Here is a 16,561-nt window from a genome sequence, read left to right as displayed (position 1 = left end):
CAATTCCTGTTCTTCAAATTCCCAATTCAATTCTATATTATAATATACAAATATATAAATATATATGTATATATATATGTATATATTTTTTGTTTTTTGTAAAGTTCAGTATCTGATCTAAAATGGCTGTGTCTTGCTTGGGTTACTCTCGTACTGGCGGTCGTATGCCGGTTTCGTCCGTCGGAAAAGCAAGAAGCTAGAAGCGAGACCGACGATGGAGATGCAAGCCCACCATATGAAGGTTTGTAGATAGCATTTTCGGCCGATGCACACCACCACGTCCCCAAGCGCCGCCGCAGTTTGGTCTGAACTTCCGGCAGTGGAGTCGTATGAAACTGCCGCCAGGACGCCGTAGAGGAACGAGCCGAGAGGGATGTTGGTGATGAGGATGTTGTGATTGACGCCTGAGCTGTTTGGTCCGAATAACTCTGATGTGATTGAGACCGAAGCTGAGAACATGAATCCCGAGCTTAGACCGATCAAGCCAGTGCCAATTTGTAATGCGATCTCGCTACCTGATGCAGCGAGTAAAATGAAGGCGATTGGAGTTGGCACTAAAGCTAGGGCTAGCCATCCCGTTCTAGCGAAGTGCACCTTTCTGCACAGGTACGAAGTTTAATCAGTTCACTAGCATTGTTTTTCTCTGTTGTTGATTACTGATTGTGTTTTGGAAGTTTACAAGAATTGAATATGATGCCAAAATTTCTAATGCAAAATGGAAAGTTTCAATGACTGATGAATCCTGCCTCTAGATATGAACCTTTTGATCTCACTACATGAAATCTAGCCGAAGGAATACGAACCCATACTTCCTAGTTTTTGATACAAATGAAAATTTTCAAGCTGTATGAACTTCATGTTTTGGTGACAAATGAATATATGTAGGTAGAAGAACCAATTAAGTTTAGCAGAAAGATTATGAAACCATACTTTCTCATGCAAATGGAAAAGTTTTGAGTTATCTGAAATTAAATCATTCATGGAAAATGAATATATATGCAGGATTGACCCGTTTGCTGCTACTACATACTCACGCATGAAATCTGGGCCTGCTGAGATTAGCCGCCCAAAGAAGGAGCAAGACGAGTAGAGTGTTACAAGTGAGCTTGTTAAGGAACTGTATCCTAGTGACTGCGAGATCTGCCCAAGATTGTTGCTGTAAACCAACCCAATTGTCCCACCACAAAAGTATGCAACAAAATAGAGCCAAAAGTCCAAGCGTCGTACGAGCATCTTAGCTGAATGCTCTTCTTCAAGAACTGTCAAATTCTCTTTCCCCATCATCTTCCTTGAAATGCTTTCCTTCTCTTTATAATCAAAAGGGGTGATGACATTCGTGCCACTTCTTTCTGTTTCAAGATTGATGAGCTCCTGCTGAAGCTCATGATTGACAAGGTTGAATCTAAAGTGAAGAACACTGCTCAAGCCAGTGGATGCAATCCGAAACAACCACTTGTGAGTGCTCCAAATTCCAGGCAGACAAAGAGGAACTAGTAACAGGGCAAAAGCCCCAGCTAACAAAAGTTGGGCACCGTACTTGCTGGAAGGCGTGGAATTGAAGGTGATTAGATATAGGCCTGTGATAACTGCGGTAATGTATAAGCAGATGAAAGTGTGGGAGTCATTGCGGGTGGCATCGGAAGACGACGGCTGAGCCGGTGGCTGATGAAGGATTGGGAGGAAGGTAACAACAGAGATTATGAGAGGAACCAATGCATTTAGGAGAAGGTACAAGCTTGCATCATTAGGGTCTACTGCATTGGCCATTAGAGTGTAAAGAGCTGCACTGACGCCATTGAAGCTGACAATCAAGGACAATGCAAGCGCGCGATTGGCTGGGAACTTCTGGATGCAGGAGACATAGCAGATCGTATTAAACCAGCAAATACTACATCCAGCCAACAAGCAGAGAAGATATACCTGCAGGAAAATGAGAGCAATCATTCCAATTTGTTTGCCGCCCCCAACCTCAAACCTATCTTCGTTCTTGATAGTTTGGATGAAAAGGGTATGAAATATGTGACAATTTATGAATATTTGTGTGGATCTATTCATTCATGCTGCTAATAAGTTAAGAAAACCCTTTTCCCCAATTTGTTAGGAAATGTATCAAATTCAGGTCAACGTGGATTTGGTGTAAACAATAGAGAAGAGATGAGAAGGGAAACCAACCATGGAGTAAGGCAGAGATACAATCCCTTGAAGGAGAAGCCATTGAAGGCCATAGCCAAGAAACCCCATGGAAGCAGCCATGAGCATCACCACCCACAAAGGAAAATACAAGAGAGCGATGCCAGAGCACCACCCAAAGGCCTTACCGACGTCAGAAGCCACCGCCAGATAGTTAAGCTCTACCTGCGACATCCCCAAAGCCGCCTTCAGATTGGAAGAATAAGAGGGGAAATCAAAATTTGTGCCTGTAAATGCCTGAATCCATATGGCCGCCACCAGCGCCACCCATTTCCCAGGTTGGTTCATCATCCTTCTCTGTTTTGTGACGGGAAGAAGGGGCAAATTTTGAGGTTTTCTGTGTTTTATTTTCATGGCGCTGGGCTGAGGTGAATCGCGATTGAAAAAGCTCTTGGTGAATGGGGTGGCCGGTAGGCCATACCATAAGGGTGGGTGGAAGTTGTTGAATCCAACGATGGTTGAAGGAATTGGTGCAACAAAAATTGTCCTTTTTCATTTAAAGCACGCTTGAAAGATGCCAAACTTAGCTTACAATGTGATCCAATCAGATTTTGATTGATATCACCAACGTCAATGCCATATATGCTTTTATTAGCAATTTTGGAAATTCTTTAAATTCTATGATTCCACCTCAACCAGCCATTATGCTAAAGTATATATTAAATTTTATGATTATCCATTTTGTTAGGAATCACGACTCTCCACGATGATATGATATGATATTGTCCGCAATGACTTTGTTTTGGGCTTCCCCAAAAAGGCCTCATACCCTAATGTGGGACATTCATCATCTAACAGGTACGTCTCCCCTTAATCGAGGCTCGACTCCTTTGGACCTTTTGGAGTCAAGGAGTCTCTTTTTTTTTACTGCCTTCGAGGAGGCTCGACTCCTTTGGACCTTTTGGAGTCCTTTTGGACCTTTTTTTTTACTGGACTCCTTTTGGACCTTTTGGAGTCAAGGAATCCTTTTGGACCTTTTTTTGAGGAGGCGTGACTCCTTTTGGACCTTTTGGAGTCAAGGAGTCTTTTTGGAGTCTTTTGTTCGACTTCTTTTGGACCTTTTGGAGTCAATGAGTCCTTTTGGACCTTCTTTTTTTTTACTTTCGAGGAGGCGTGACTCCTTTTGGACCTTTTGGAGTCAAGGAGTCTTTTTGGAGTCTTTTGTTCGACATTTGAGGATTTACCAATCTATTGGCATCTATTGGCACGACTAAGTTTAGGGCATGGCTCTGATACCATGTTAGGTGAACACGAGTCTCCACAATTGTATGATATTGTCCACTTTAGGCATAAGCTCTTGTGACTTTGCTTTGGACTTCCTCCAAAAGGTCTCATACCAATAGAAAGAGTATTCCTTGATTATAAACCCATGATCATTCCCTAAATTAGTCGATCTGGGACATTCATCATCTAACACATTTTTTTTTCATTAGAATAATTTGTTATAAATACTGGGGGAAAAAGGGAGTTTACAAAGATAAGCAAGAACATCAGCTGATACTGTACAAAATGCCAAATTTTATAGCCTTCAAAGATAAGTTTCATAATGATGTATGCCCCATCTTTGTTTATGTTTCTACACATCAGTTTTACCTTAAAAGCACTTATTCTGACCCTTTTTCCCTTCTGTTTTCTTCCTAAGAATGTCGAGGCGCTCGCCGAATCTTCCTACGGAACGGCCTACATGCCTCGATGCTGAGATCAACTGCAGCTGCAACCGCCATGAAAATGGCAGCGTCCTCTATACATGTCACATGTCGCATTGCGAGTTGAACCATTGGCTTACTGCTCTTTCCTTCTCCTTGTACTCTGCAGCTCATGACGAAGCCTCCGATTACTTGGCCTAATGCTGCGAAGTCTCCGCTACTCTGCGGGCTCGGTATTGGACTCGTTGCAGCTCGTAACTGTTTGTCAGTGTCGATGAAGAATTCGCCACCTTTCTCGGCATTGATATGGATCTCAGACATGAGAAGTTCCCCTCCCTCTTGTGTTTCAGAGAGAAGGTGAAAGCGACAGCAGACAGTGTCTCTAATCCCGCGCTCGCGCCATGCCTCGAGCTTTCCCCATGGCTGCCAACTATCAGGTATGGAAACATCAGGACGAACAATCAGCCAGGACCCGGGGTTCGACCTGGCAACCCAATCGCAACCTGTTGATGGCACAAAGGGAGTAGTTATGAAGGCTGCTGCAACAGCCGAGCCAGAAAGATCATGTATCTTCACCTTCCAGCCTTTTCTTTCCCTCCGCTCGGCCTCGACATCCGAGCCATCACCAGAGCCTGACCAATAGTTGCTCAATGAATCCGCCTGGGACACCCTATTAATTTATCTCAACTGTCAAGGATTGAATCCACAAGAAGAAAAACAAAGCAGTATTCCAAAACAGCCATGTCATATTAAACAGAAGAAAGATGTTGCTCTAGTTTTGAGTGAGTTGCATCACCTGTCTCGACTAAATTTGCAGCTGAAGATCGGCTGTTTGATCGAGCCTCGAAGCTGGACGATTTGCGGGCTTAACCTCGTAACATCTTCAAACTGGAAAACATATCTTGGATCAGGATCTAGTTTCACTCTCAAATGAAGCTCCGCTCCATGTCTTCCATTCTCATTCTTAGTTTTGCCAATGCCTATCCACCCATTGAAAAGAACGACTGGCTTCCCATCACCCCATTCGGGACCGACATCCAGTTTAAACGTCCCGATCAGCTGCCTTTTGATGCCAACACCGCAGTGAGATCCCTTCCTCCCAGAGAAGACAGATATTTCAAGACAGGCATGAGTATTATAGAAGCAACCAGGTGCCAGTAATGCTTTCAAATCAGACTCTTCAAGATAGAAGCTTGAGGCAATGCTATGAGAATCAGGTATGGCTTCAGGAGACAGGACTACTGGGATCGAAGATGTCTGCACAGGGAAACCCCGAAGACGAATTTCACACGAACACGGAGAAGACAAAGCATCGACTCCAGGTTTTGTAGAATTTATAGCAGTTCCTGGGATTCTCAACCCCAAAGAACCAATTGACAACCGAATAAAAGCCTGAGGATCCATTTCGATCACAGTTTTTTGTCCATTTGATATCGTTCGTTTACGTTTCGATGAGTTCAAGTACCCTGAACGAACACGAAAAAGATCATCACATACAAAAACAGCTTTATGTATTGCTTGATAAGTCGTTGTTTCAAAGAACACAAGAACTACCATTAAATTTCAACTCAGAACAGAGATCAAAAGGGAAAACTTCCATCTATTGATCAACTAAGCATAGCAAAGGTAACTTCAACATTGATTAAATCTGTTAGAAGACTCGAACACGAGACATCGAATAAACCATTTGATGGACAAATGAAACTAGTTTAGAAACAACGATGAACCGATTCTCGAAGTAAGATTCTTAACCCCCTAAATAATCATATTTGGAGAATTAAACCACTTGTTTAGCAAGGAGATTGTAAGATCTCACATTAGTTGGGTGTGGAAATCTCTCCCTAGCAGATGTGTTTTAAAAACTTTGAGGGAAAGTCCGAAAGGGAAAGCCCATAGAGGACAATATCTACTAGCGGTGGGCTTGGGGCTTAGGTTGTAGGTCCTATAAACCGTAGACTTAACTTGCTTTTGCGTCCAGACCTTAAAACACCTTTCATTGGGGCAACTTTCAAGAAAAACATATTGCCCACCATTTGTAACAGCCTAAGCCCACCGCTAACCGTTATAACTTTCAAGAATACCACGTCCCCCACCATTTCTAACAGCCCAAACCCACCGCTAGCCTATATAACTTTCAAGAATACCACGTCCCCCACCATTTGTAACAGCACAAGCCCACCGCTAGCTGATATTGTCTTCTTTGGACTTTGTTCTTCTCCCCAACCGATCCGAACACTTGTACAAGGAAACTTTAAAGTAATCAAACCTACTTTCTTAAGAACATAAACAAAAATATGTGATGAACTGAGTCTCATCTTTGAAATTCATCGTCACTCACAAATTCACTGCCATTCAACTTAAAACAACTCTAGAAAATTTGATGAATCCATCCAATTTCAGCTGGGAAGAACAGAATCAAAGCAAACATACAAGTGAATCCATCCATTTTTAACCACAGAAACGACTCATTGAAGCAAAAACAACTCAACAGAGCCAAGTTCACAATCATCATTCATGACTAAACAAGATTCATCCAAAAAGAAAACCCAAAATGACTTAAATTCCACTAACCTTGTGATCAGTAGCCAAGAACAACAAGTTCTTCAGTGCTCCACAGAAAGCAGAGCAGCCAGAATCCGTGAAGAACAAGAAGAAGAACAGCACCATTTCCACCAAATAATCAAACACAGATCCACGAATGGCCCCAATCGCCCAAACCCAATCCCCATAGGAACCAACAAGAGGAGACTTCACAGCTAACGAGGCCGCTTCACAAACCCCAAAATAAACCCAACCCAGAAACCCAAACTCCCAATTTCTCTATCTCACTCACGCAAATCGATAAGAGAAGCATATAAAATACCCTTTTCTCTCACAGAAATCCGCATTATTTGTCACGAAATAGACGGAGAAATTTAAGGGGGAAGAGGGTTTGTTCTTGTTTAATTTTCTCACAACATCAAACAGTTCAATGCCTTAAATCTACTAAAGAAAGCGATGGATAATATATAATCTAAAACCCCTTCGATTTTCAGAAGAAACAACAACAAATGAGAGAATAATCGATAGAACTGAGGCAAAATATTAAGACCCAATAGAGAAAAGAGAGAGTTTAAGCGATTTTTTACTCTGATTTGGAGTTTGAACAGAGGAATAGCGATGGAGAGAGAGAAATCGTGTAAACAGCTGTAACCAATTGGGTTATGAGAGAAGAGCATATTGTTGTTCTTCTTCGTTCATAAATCATTAAATTATGAACAAAAAAACAGAATATTGTAATTAAAAAAAAAAAAAAAAAAAAAAAGGTTTAACNTGGGAAAGGAAAAGATTGGGATCGCTATCCATAATACATGTGCCTCACTTCATCTTCTCAACACTTCTCAATGCCACACTTTGCATCTATTTTATTTTTTTTTTAAGATTCAAACTTTTAATTCGTTGTTGGGATTGATTTAGCTCTCGTTATCGTTCTTATAAATATGACAAAAAGATTAACTCGATCTAGACTTTGATATCGATGTTGTTGTATTATTCATATAATATAGCTAACCGTGTAATAATCATTAAGTATAAGATTAAGGAGAGAGAAAAATCAAATGATTGAAAAATAAGAAAAAATTTGATGGATCACATGTAATAATCATTGAGTATAAGATTAAGTATTCGATATTATAATTACAGAATGATGCTTGGAGGTGATTAGTGTAATACAATCAATTAATGAAGCGAGACCTATAATTTTGGATTCTCGTTGATTGATTACGATTTTCAAGATTACCCTAAATGTTATTAGTTCCCTGTATTAGGATTAGGGTTTACAACCAAATAAAAAACGAAGGAAGAATGTAGGTTTTTTAGCGGATAAAAGATCGTTAAGAGATTGTTAGTAATACCCTATACTTGAAATAACGATAAATTCTTGTTTTGTGATCTAAATTGGACTTGGGAGCCTACGAGCTGTAATGACAACATAACTTTCTCAAAGGGTCAGCAGGACATGGGAGCCTTAGCTCATGCATCAAGACGGGTTAGACGTAGTAAAGTGACGACCCAGGAGAGGATTTCTCACCGGTAGGGGAACAAGAGATGGTCATCTCAAGGTACAACACGTCCTATAGGCAAGGAAGACACCTGATTGACTCGACTTTCCCAAATGCCCACCACCGGCCCTAATCCTTTCCGGGTAATTTGATCATCAAGTGATTCGGCACGAACTAAGAAATTTCGAACAAAATGACCCGAATTGGAAGTTTTTTACTATCATAAAAGTTTGCTCTTTACCTTGGTTAAAAATAAGTTGAGTTAGTCTCGTCAATAATTAAAATATATATTAAGTTAGATTTAGAAGGCTTTAAAATTTTGAAAATTAAATTTATAATTTAATTAATAATTAATTAATTAATGGGAAGAATCTTTTTTTAGCATTTTTACTAAAAAGAAATTTGTCTTTTCCCTTTTTAAATTCTTTTTCATAAATATAAATTAATTTTTTTTTTTATGAGAGAGAGAGAATGGGCCCACTCCCAAAAGCAAAACATTAGAAGGCCCACTAAAATGTGGCCCGAAACGATTTTATGATCCAATGTTGTTTTGTTTTAAATTGACTTTACATATTGATTGAGACTCCATCTTTTTTTTTAATTTAAAAAAATGGTAATTTTTAATTTTTTTAAAAAATAATTCTAAATATTAAATTATACAAAATATACTCCTATATTTTAAATTACAATATTACCCTTGATTTTTTATAAACGGTTCGAGACTATCCTTAAATAAGAATCCATTAGAATATTAGATGAAAAATAAGAAGAATTATGCATCCGTATGGTTAAGACGGCATCTAGCTTAAGAGTTTGAGGCTCGAGTCGAAGTTATCTCTAATAAAATTATAACGAGCTTGTGAGAGTTCCACATTAGTTGGGGAGGAGAACAAAACACCATTTATAAGTGTGTGGAAACCTTCTCCTAGCAGACGCGCTTTGAGGGGAATCCTAAAAGGAAAAACTTAAAGAAGACAATATCTGCTAGCGATGGGTTTAGATCGTTATAAAGCTGTTTTACAATCCGACTCTTTTAAACTTGGACCGATTAAAGTCGTTACTACATGCATGCTAAAATATAAATATATTTAATTTTCGGGATATTCCATTGCTACTTTATGAAAGCCATATTCATTCTTTGACTTAAAATCACATCTCCATGTGCATCCAACCGCCTCCAGACCCTACATTTCTTTATATATATATATATATATATTTTACACCGGTACGATATGACCATGTTAACTACTTATTTCAAATTGCTTCTAAAACCGGTACTATTCTTACAGTCCAACACGTGTTATTTTAGTATGTTTTGTCTTTACTTACAAATAATTCATAACAGATCACCCAACATAGAAACCGAGAAGAAACGTGCATATTGTTGATATAAGTAGTAATTATTATTTTTTTTAAACATTTCTTAATCATTATATCTCAAAAATGTAAAAGAATATTTATTTGTAATGTTTTATATATATTTTTTTTAATGAAGATTAAAAAATGGCTATAAAACTATTTTAATGTATGAAAAGGAAAAAATGGTTTTGTTTTTTTACAGGGAAATGTCATCCTTGACACGTCAGCCACGTGAAATGTTGTTGGCTGACTAGGACTATTTTTAAAAAAATATATATTAAATTAGAAATTCCACCTTTATATTAAAAAAAAATGTTCGAGTAAATATTGGGCAGGACTACTCTTGTAAAGTCCTTCCCTTAAGCATAAGAAGATGGCTTAAGGAATACACGTGTGCTTATCTTTAAAATATTTAATTATCGTTATGTTTTAATATTTTAATTAAGTTGTTATAATAAGATTTAAAATTAATCTTTAAACTATTTATAAAATTTTTTGGATATTAATTTAGTTTTGAACTATACTTTAAAATTTTATTCGGGTATTAATTTATGAGGTTTCGATGAGTTGGTATTATCACAAAATATAAATATTTTAAATGTCGTGCACGGTTCGGTTATTTGATTTCAACATCATCAAGCAAAGACTTGATTGGATCAACCAGTATGCTCGACCTTAATTTTATTCATGCAATATACAACTTTCAAGTTTGTCACTCGAACCTAACTCATTTGGTTAAAATATAGATTAAGTGCTTGAATCTTTCGTCATACACGAAACGGGTTTGATTCAACTACTCGTATCGTGGACTTTGTGAAGAGATATGGATATAATAAAAACCTACCCGAGTTAAAAAAAAACTAGTAGACGTGAAAGTTTCCGTATCTTCACAGGCATCGGGAAGTGTCCATGTGGTTGATGGGATTTAAAAAGAAAGAAATTTTGACCTTATGGGTATGTCATTAAATTCCAACAAAATGTTTGGCCAACAAAGAATATGAAATTGGGCAACTATAAATAAAAGATTGGATCTTAGGGGGGGGAAATAAATTAAAAGATGACCCTATTTTTGAAACATATAGTCCTACATGCCCATTTTATAAATATTTTGGTCTCTTTGGGGTTTTTTTCTAAATTTTAAAAAAATTTAGTCAATTTTGAAAAAACAAAATTCAAATTTCGAATTGACCCATCGGTTGGAGATGAGAACGAAACATTTCTTTTAAGGGTGTGGAAACCTTTCTCTAGCTTAGGCTGTTACAAACGGTATCAAAGCTAGACACTAGGCGGTTTGCCAGCGAGAACACTGGCCCCAAGGCCCTGAAGGAGGGTGGATTGTGAGATCTCATGTTGGTATGAGAGCTAGACACTGGGGTAGTGTGTTAGTGAGAACGCTGGCCCCCAAGGCTCCAAAGGAGAGTGGATTATGAGATCTCACATTGATATCAGATTCAAGACCCCGAAGAATAGTGGATTGTGAGATCCCACGTTGGTATTAGATTCAGATACTGGGTGGTGTGCCAACGAGAATGTTGGCCTCCACGGCCCCAGGGAGGGTAGATTGTGAGATCCCACGTTGGAATCAGAGTCAGATACCAGGTGATGTGCCAATGAGAACGCTGGCCCCTAAGACCCTAAAGAAGGGTGAATTGTGGGATCCCATATCGGTTGAAGAGGGTAACATGAACCTTATCAAAAGGCTCACGAGTATCTAACTTAAACTAAAACCAAAATTCAAATAAATTTTAATTTTGTTCGGTACGCAATCACTTAAGACAATTTTCAAGAAAACCCAAACCCTAATTTTTAGTATTTTATTTTCTTTCGTTTTCAATATTTGACAAGTTCATAGAGACGGTTTCACATGTATATCAAAAGACGGCGTCCACTTTAATTTTTCAAAGTTAGATAAAAAAATTTATATTATTTTAGAGAAATAAATAAGAGATGATGCACATGTTTATGTCAACATCTTGCAATTGTCTATTTCTTGACCTTCACATTCATACATCAAAGTTTTATCTCAAAACTTCAAGTGGGAAATTGGCTCATCCACTTGTTCTTTATAATGGGTTTTAAAGTGCTATTAATTCTCAAAATACTCATAAATTTTAAACAAATTCATAAAAATCTCTTAAATTATATTCATCTAGATGATACTATTAATATTAAGAGCCACGAGGTTGGAGGTAGACCAAACCTAAACTGTGACACCCGAGTAAATGAAGGGTATATTAATGAGCTAACACCGCATCCGAGTAAAAGCATCGTGAGAATATAATGATTAAGAAATGTTTAATAAAATTTGAAAGTCATATCTATACCAACAATGTGTACCTTCCTTGATCAGTGACTCAATCATAAAAACTTATATTAGATTCAAAACATGTAGGTACCCAATCCGGGTTTTGAATCTTTATTCAAATCTTGGGCATAGGTCGTTACATAAATGAACCTAAAGTTAATGGTTGAGTGGGTTTATAACGAATGAGATATCTAAAGATGACATCATAACAAGGTAAGTCAGGATGCTCTCTCCAAATTATATGGAATGGAATATTATATATATATTATTTTTTGGTCCATATATTTAGATTTAAATGTTGTTTTTATTTGACTTTTGAAATTTAAAAAATGACTTGCTTGAATCAAATTTGAATTTGATTTTTAATTTCTAAATGGTCCCTCATAATTTTTTTAATTAAATAGGCCCATGGATATATTGGATCCACCAATATCAGGCCCAGCCCATGAATCTATAGGCTTCACCAAATCAAGCCCAGCCCATGTTTCCATTGGATCCACCAAAATCAAGCCCAGCCCATAGATCTATTGGATCCACCAAAAGCAAGCCCAGTCCCGGATCCAAAAAATCAGGCCCAGCCCATGGATCTATTGGATCCACCAAAATCAAACCACGTGAATTTGGTTGCGTTAGATTTTTTTCTTCTTCTTTCCAATTTGAATTAGGTTGTTTTTATTTTAAACTAAAATTTTAATTTGTTCTTTTCGATTTCAATTAGGTTATTTTTTTTTTTAAACTAAAATTTTAATTTAGTTGTCAATATGTAATGGGCCACGGACAAAATCTGCTAGGAGTGGATTTAGGCCATTACAAATTGTATAAGAGCTGGATAACAGGTGGTGTGCCGATGGGTCTTGAAGTGGGTGGGGATTGTAAGATCCCACATCAGTTGTAGAGGAGAACGAAACATCTTTTTACAAGAGTGTCAAACCTCTCAAACCATGAACTTAACCGCTTAACCGACCAAAGCTGAGGAAATATAAATATAAAAATATAGATTTAGAGTTATTTTATTAATTTTGTCCAATAAAAAATTAAATTAAGATTTGAAAGATTAAAGCATGTTCCACGTGTTGACACCTAGCTCAAGTTTTCACCAGATAGACCGTTTTCCCGAACTGCGGAATGCAGTCGCGCCATCGCTACAAATTCTGGCGAACAGTCCCTCACCTCTGCTCAGACCAAGAAATATAGCTTAGAGATGGCGGTTTCGTTTTCGCCTCTGCATTTCAAGCCTTCATTCTCCTTCTCCTCCTCTCCCCTTCCCAAATTTTCCTGCTCCATTCGCCCTGCCGTCATCCTTCCTGTAACTTCACTCTTTCCTCTCTTTCTATCTGTTTTCGTTTTCAATTTGAATCGTAGCAATGACGATTTCGGTTTTGATTTTTAGGGTTTGGGGAACAACTCCGGGGACTACGACAAATTAAGGCTTATTTTGCAAAAGCGGTACGGAGTTCCCTCCGTGGTTGTTAAGGTGTCGAGAATCGACTGGCTGAGGAATGCTGCTGGATTGCTTGATCCTAATTACTGGCGCGGCACTCTCCGGCCTCGGCCTGTCCTCGATTGGTACTTCCAATGTCCAATTTCATTTGTTTAGGCTGGGATTTGGGATATACTTTTTGCGTGCGTTAGGGATTAATTGCTTGATTGTTTAAGCTGGTGAGCAGGTATTTGAACAAAACTGATGAGGCAATCCAAGAAGCCAAGGAGCTTGCTCAAGGTGTTTATCTTCGTTTTTGCCTCTTACCTTTGCCCTTTTTTTTTTTTAATTTTTTTATCATTTTTATTGTTCTGATATATTCTTTGAGGGACGGTTTGGGTTTGTTTGTCATTGACTTGGGAAGCTGAGTTTGGATTCTTAGGCTACTAAACTCACCTTTTAGATTCTGGGTTGAAGATTCTAGGTGGATAACTTAATAACGTTCTCAGATTCTATAACACACTTTACTGCATAATCCAACCTTGCCGTTGTCTTAAGTCAAAGATTCTGGGTTGAAGATTCTAGGTGGATAACTTAATAACACTCTCAGATTCTATATCACACTTTACTGCATAATCCAACCTTGCCGTTGTCTTAAGTCAAAGATTCTGGGTTGAAGATTCTAGGTGGATAACTTAATAACACTCTCAGATTCTATATCACACTTTACTGCATAATCCAACCTTGCCGTTGTCTTAAGTCAAAGATTCTGGGTTGAAGATTCTAGGTGGATAACTTAATAACACTCTCAGATTCTATATCACACTTTACTGCATAATCCAACCTTGCCGTTGTCTTAAGTCAAAGATTCTGGGTTGAAGATTCTAGGTGGATAACTTAATAACACTCTCAGATTCTATATCACTCTTTACTGCATAATCCAACCTTGCAGTTGTATTAAGTCAAAGGAGCGGACATTTGTTTGATGAATTCAACGTTGTAGGAAGTGGAAACAAAAATCGATCGCACTCACACACCCACAAACAGAAATTAAACAAAGAAATACAAAAATTTACGTGGTTCAAAGAGAAGAAGTTCTCCTATATCCATGGATGACAACCAATCTTAATAATCAAGTGTTTACAAAGAGTATATCTCGTACTCTCACACTACAGAATCTCACTCAACAAAGTTCCTCCCAAATGTCACTAGGTAAAAACAAAATGACACTCAATTTCAATGTCTCTCAACCATCCTAGACAACCTTTTATATAAGCGTAGAAGCATTAATGTCATACATGAACCAAGATGATTCATGTATCAAAATGGGAGAAGAACAAAAAAATGGGTGATTCATGAACCTATTCTTCATGACAAAAGTGGCCTCGGATGCTGATGGCTGCATTATACTTGCCATAACACTAGCTGTAGGCTTAGCAATGTTTTTCATTATGGTTCATAGCAGTTATATAGTAATATCACGTTACTTCTAAAACATCATTATTCATAATGTTCAAGCCATGGCTTGGCACACTCTAGGATGGATCTTGGGAACGGAAGGTAACTAATAAGTAGAAATTTGCATACCAGGAAAGAATAGGGAAGTGATGCGACAGAATATTTGTCCCAATACAAAATGAAAATAGATTTTTCCTCTTCTCATTCTTGTTTTGCTGAACTTAAATGAGTTTCTGTTCTCATCTACTATTTTTCAACAATCTTAGGCGAGGCTTTGTCCTTAATTGGGCACTCAGCAGGCGGGTGGCTTGCACGAGTCTACATGGAAGAATTTGGTATATCTCATATTTCCATGTTGCTGACTCTTGGAACCCCTCACCTGTAAGTTCATATTTTTCCTACTTATCTTGCTTCTTCCCCATGAATCGATACTATCTTAGAAGTTTAGAGCTCCATTTTAGTTTCCGAACTTTGAGGCCGAACTTTATGTTTATGTATATGTTATAGATTAAGCTTTCATAACATAATGATTTCAAATGTGATGTACTATAGTTGCAGAGGCTAGCCAAGGCAAATATTATATGGAGTGGATATCGATAGTAAAACGGTGACAAAGACCAAATAATTCACTTTTTTAGAATTCAATTACTAAAATAGACATTTTGAAAGTTTAGGGACAAAAAGGGAAATATAAATGTATCTTTGGTCGTATACATCAACTTTTTTCATAAGAATGATGGATTACGTGTCTGAACGAATGGTTGTTGTATCCTATCATCCCGAGCTTTGTTAAATTTTCATGTTAAACTAGCAGTAAGATTAACAATGGTTTTTTTTTAGGCCACCTCCAAAACATTTGCCAGGAGTGATTGACCAGACGAGGGGGCTTCTGAATTATGTGGACAAATACTGCTCAAAACCTGGTTACAATCCTGAATTGAAATATGTATGTATAGCAGGAAGGTAAATGGAAACTTTGAGATCTCACTCTGTTTTCTTTGCTTAAGAATTCAATTTGTTTCGTCTTTAGGTGCCAGTGTGGCCTTATTATCTGGGTCAAATTTTAACCTTCGTTATCAAATTTATAAGAACAGTTTGAGTCTAGAAACAAACTTAGAAAGGAAAACTATGTGATTCTGTACTATGATAGAGAGAATTGTGTAGAGATAGGAGAAGAAAAGTTAGAAAAACCTTAGAACTATGTCTCAAGGAGAGGGAGGTTATGAAAGGAAAGAAAAGTAGAGTAAGGTCTAAGAGAGAAAAAAACAGGAGCTTGAGATTTTAAAAATATTCTCTGTAAAAATGAAACTTTGATGGATTATCAAATTAACTATGTTAACTTCAGACTTTACTCCTCGAGTCTACTTATAAAAATGTACTGAGAACTGTGTCAAACCGGGCATTGCCAAATGCAGGTACATCCAAGGGGCTCGCTTGTTCAGTTACTCTGATGCAAACACCATTCCTGCAGCTGCTTCCATCACCAACAACCAACCAGCTCCAGAGTTAACCATCGCAAACACACCCACATTCCGCGCTCGCTTCGTCGGGCAAGGATATAAGCAGGTAATAAATTTAAAAACATTGGACAATTGATGGTATATTCATTATGAATATAGAACAGGTTAGAACAGGTTAGATATGTTAAAAGTTGATATGTATCATCAACCAAAAGATCAAAATTTTGAATCTCTGCTCGGTTCCATATATTGAACTAAAAAAATAAAAATAAATAAAAATACTAATGTCAGATGTATGACTGACATGATTCAGGTGTGTGGGGAGAGTGAGGTATGGGGAGATGGGGTGGTTCCAGAAGTGTCTGCCCATTTGGAGGGAGCTATCAACGTTAGCTTTGATGGAGTCTATCACTCCCCAGTTGGCTCTGATGATGAACTCAGACCCTGGTATGGTTCACCCTCTATTCTTGATCAATGGGTTCATCATCTTCTCAATTAATCTTCTTGCTCACCCCTTTCATTATCTGTCTTAATTGACTCACAAATCAATAAATTTATTCATTTTTCCATTCCTCCTTGTTATGTTACTTCTTGTGCACTTTTGTTTATGATCTAACAAACTAACACTAACATTTAAATCCAGCTCCATATTGTTTGTAGTTGTTTTGCTAGTTATTCCACAT

The 16,561-nt window shown here is 37.8% G+C and overlaps 3 protein-coding genes across 4 annotated transcripts; 1 reads left to right on the top strand and 2 right to left on the bottom strand.

The window, feature by feature from the left end:
• LOC111779244 (protein NUCLEAR FUSION DEFECTIVE 4-like) lies at positions 1–2,664 on the bottom strand. Of its 2 annotated transcripts, none has more exons than XM_023659355.1 (3): positions 2,173–2,664; positions 1,031–1,920; positions 1–598 (listed from the first exon to the last, which is right to left on the bottom strand). In XM_023659355.1, exons 1-3 carry the CDS (start codon positions 2,542–2,544, stop codon positions 118–120), a joined length of 1,743 nt encoding a protein of 580 aa, XP_023515123.1. In that variant the 5' UTR covers positions 2,545–2,664; the 3' UTR covers positions 1–117. The 2 variants fall into 2 exon arrangements, with proteins under 2 accessions (XP_023515123.1, XP_023515124.1); XM_023659356.1 differs by having other exon boundaries at positions 473–598; positions 1,035–1,920; positions 2,173–2,663.
• A 1,008-nt stretch (positions 2,665–3,672) lies between these two features.
• LOC111778675 lies at positions 3,673–7,107 on the bottom strand. The gene is made up of 3 exons (XM_023658633.1): positions 6,408–7,107; positions 4,633–5,302; positions 3,673–4,506 (listed from the first exon to the last, which is right to left on the bottom strand). Exons 2-3 carry the CDS (start codon positions 5,238–5,240, stop codon positions 3,828–3,830), a joined length of 1,287 nt encoding a protein of 428 aa, XP_023514401.1. The 5' UTR covers positions 5,241–5,302; positions 6,408–7,107; the 3' UTR covers positions 3,673–3,827.
• Positions 7,108–12,633: 5,526 nt separating this feature from the next.
• Positions 12,634–16,449, top strand: LOC111779149. Its single transcript, XM_023659226.1, has 7 exons — positions 12,634–12,846; positions 12,931–13,106; positions 13,208–13,260; positions 14,685–14,799; positions 15,259–15,381; positions 15,834–15,984; positions 16,192–16,449. The coding sequence occupies exons 1-7, from the start codon at positions 12,742–12,744 to the stop codon at positions 16,375–16,377; spliced, it is 909 nt and encodes a 302-aa protein (XP_023514994.1). The 5' UTR covers positions 12,634–12,741; the 3' UTR covers positions 16,378–16,449.
• The last annotated feature ends 112 nt before the right edge of the window (positions 16,450–16,561 follow it).

This window comes from Cucurbita pepo, chromosome LG17, assembly GCF_002806865.2.
Source record: "Cucurbita pepo subsp. pepo cultivar mu-cu-16 chromosome LG17, ASM280686v2, whole genome shotgun sequence".
In the NCBI taxonomy this organism is placed as follows: Eukaryota; Viridiplantae; Streptophyta; class Magnoliopsida; order Cucurbitales; family Cucurbitaceae; genus Cucurbita; species Cucurbita pepo.
Note: the sequence above shows the minus strand (reverse complement) of the source record. Positions and strands in the feature narration are given on the sequence as shown.

Bases quoted from the DNA above. Each gene is read 5' to 3' on its own strand.
- LOC111779149 (XM_023659226.1), top strand. From the start codon at position 12,742: ATGGCGGTTTCGTTTTCGCCTCTGCATTTCAAGCCTTCATTCTCCTTC. The intron at 13,107-13,207 runs GTACTTCCAATG...GCTGGTGAGCAG, and splicing joins CCTCGGCCTGTCCTCGATTG to GTATTTGAACAAAACTGATG. The intron at 15,985-16,191 runs GTAATAAATTTA...GACATGATTCAG, and splicing joins TCGGGCAAGGATATAAGCAG to GTGTGTGGGGAGAGTGAGGT.
- LOC111779244 (XM_023659355.1), bottom strand. From the start codon at position 2,544: ATGAAAATAAAACACAGAAAACCTCAAAATTTGCCCCTTCTTCCCGTC. The intron at 1,921-2,172 runs GTTGGTTTCCCT...ATTTTCCTGCAG, and splicing joins TATCTCTGCCTTACTCCATG to GTATATCTTCTCTGCTTGTT. The intron at 599-1,030 runs GTATGTAGTAGC...GTACCTGTGCAG, and splicing joins GGCCCAGATTTCATGCGTGA to AAAGGTGCACTTCGCTAGAA.
- LOC111778675 (XM_023658633.1), bottom strand. From the start codon at position 5,240: ATGGATCCTCAGGCTTTTATTCGGTTGTCAATTGGTTCTTTGGGGTTG. The intron at 4,507-4,632 runs GTGATGCAACTC...ATAAATTAATAG, and splicing joins TGCAAATTTAGTCGAGACAG to GGTGTCCCAGGCGGATTCAT.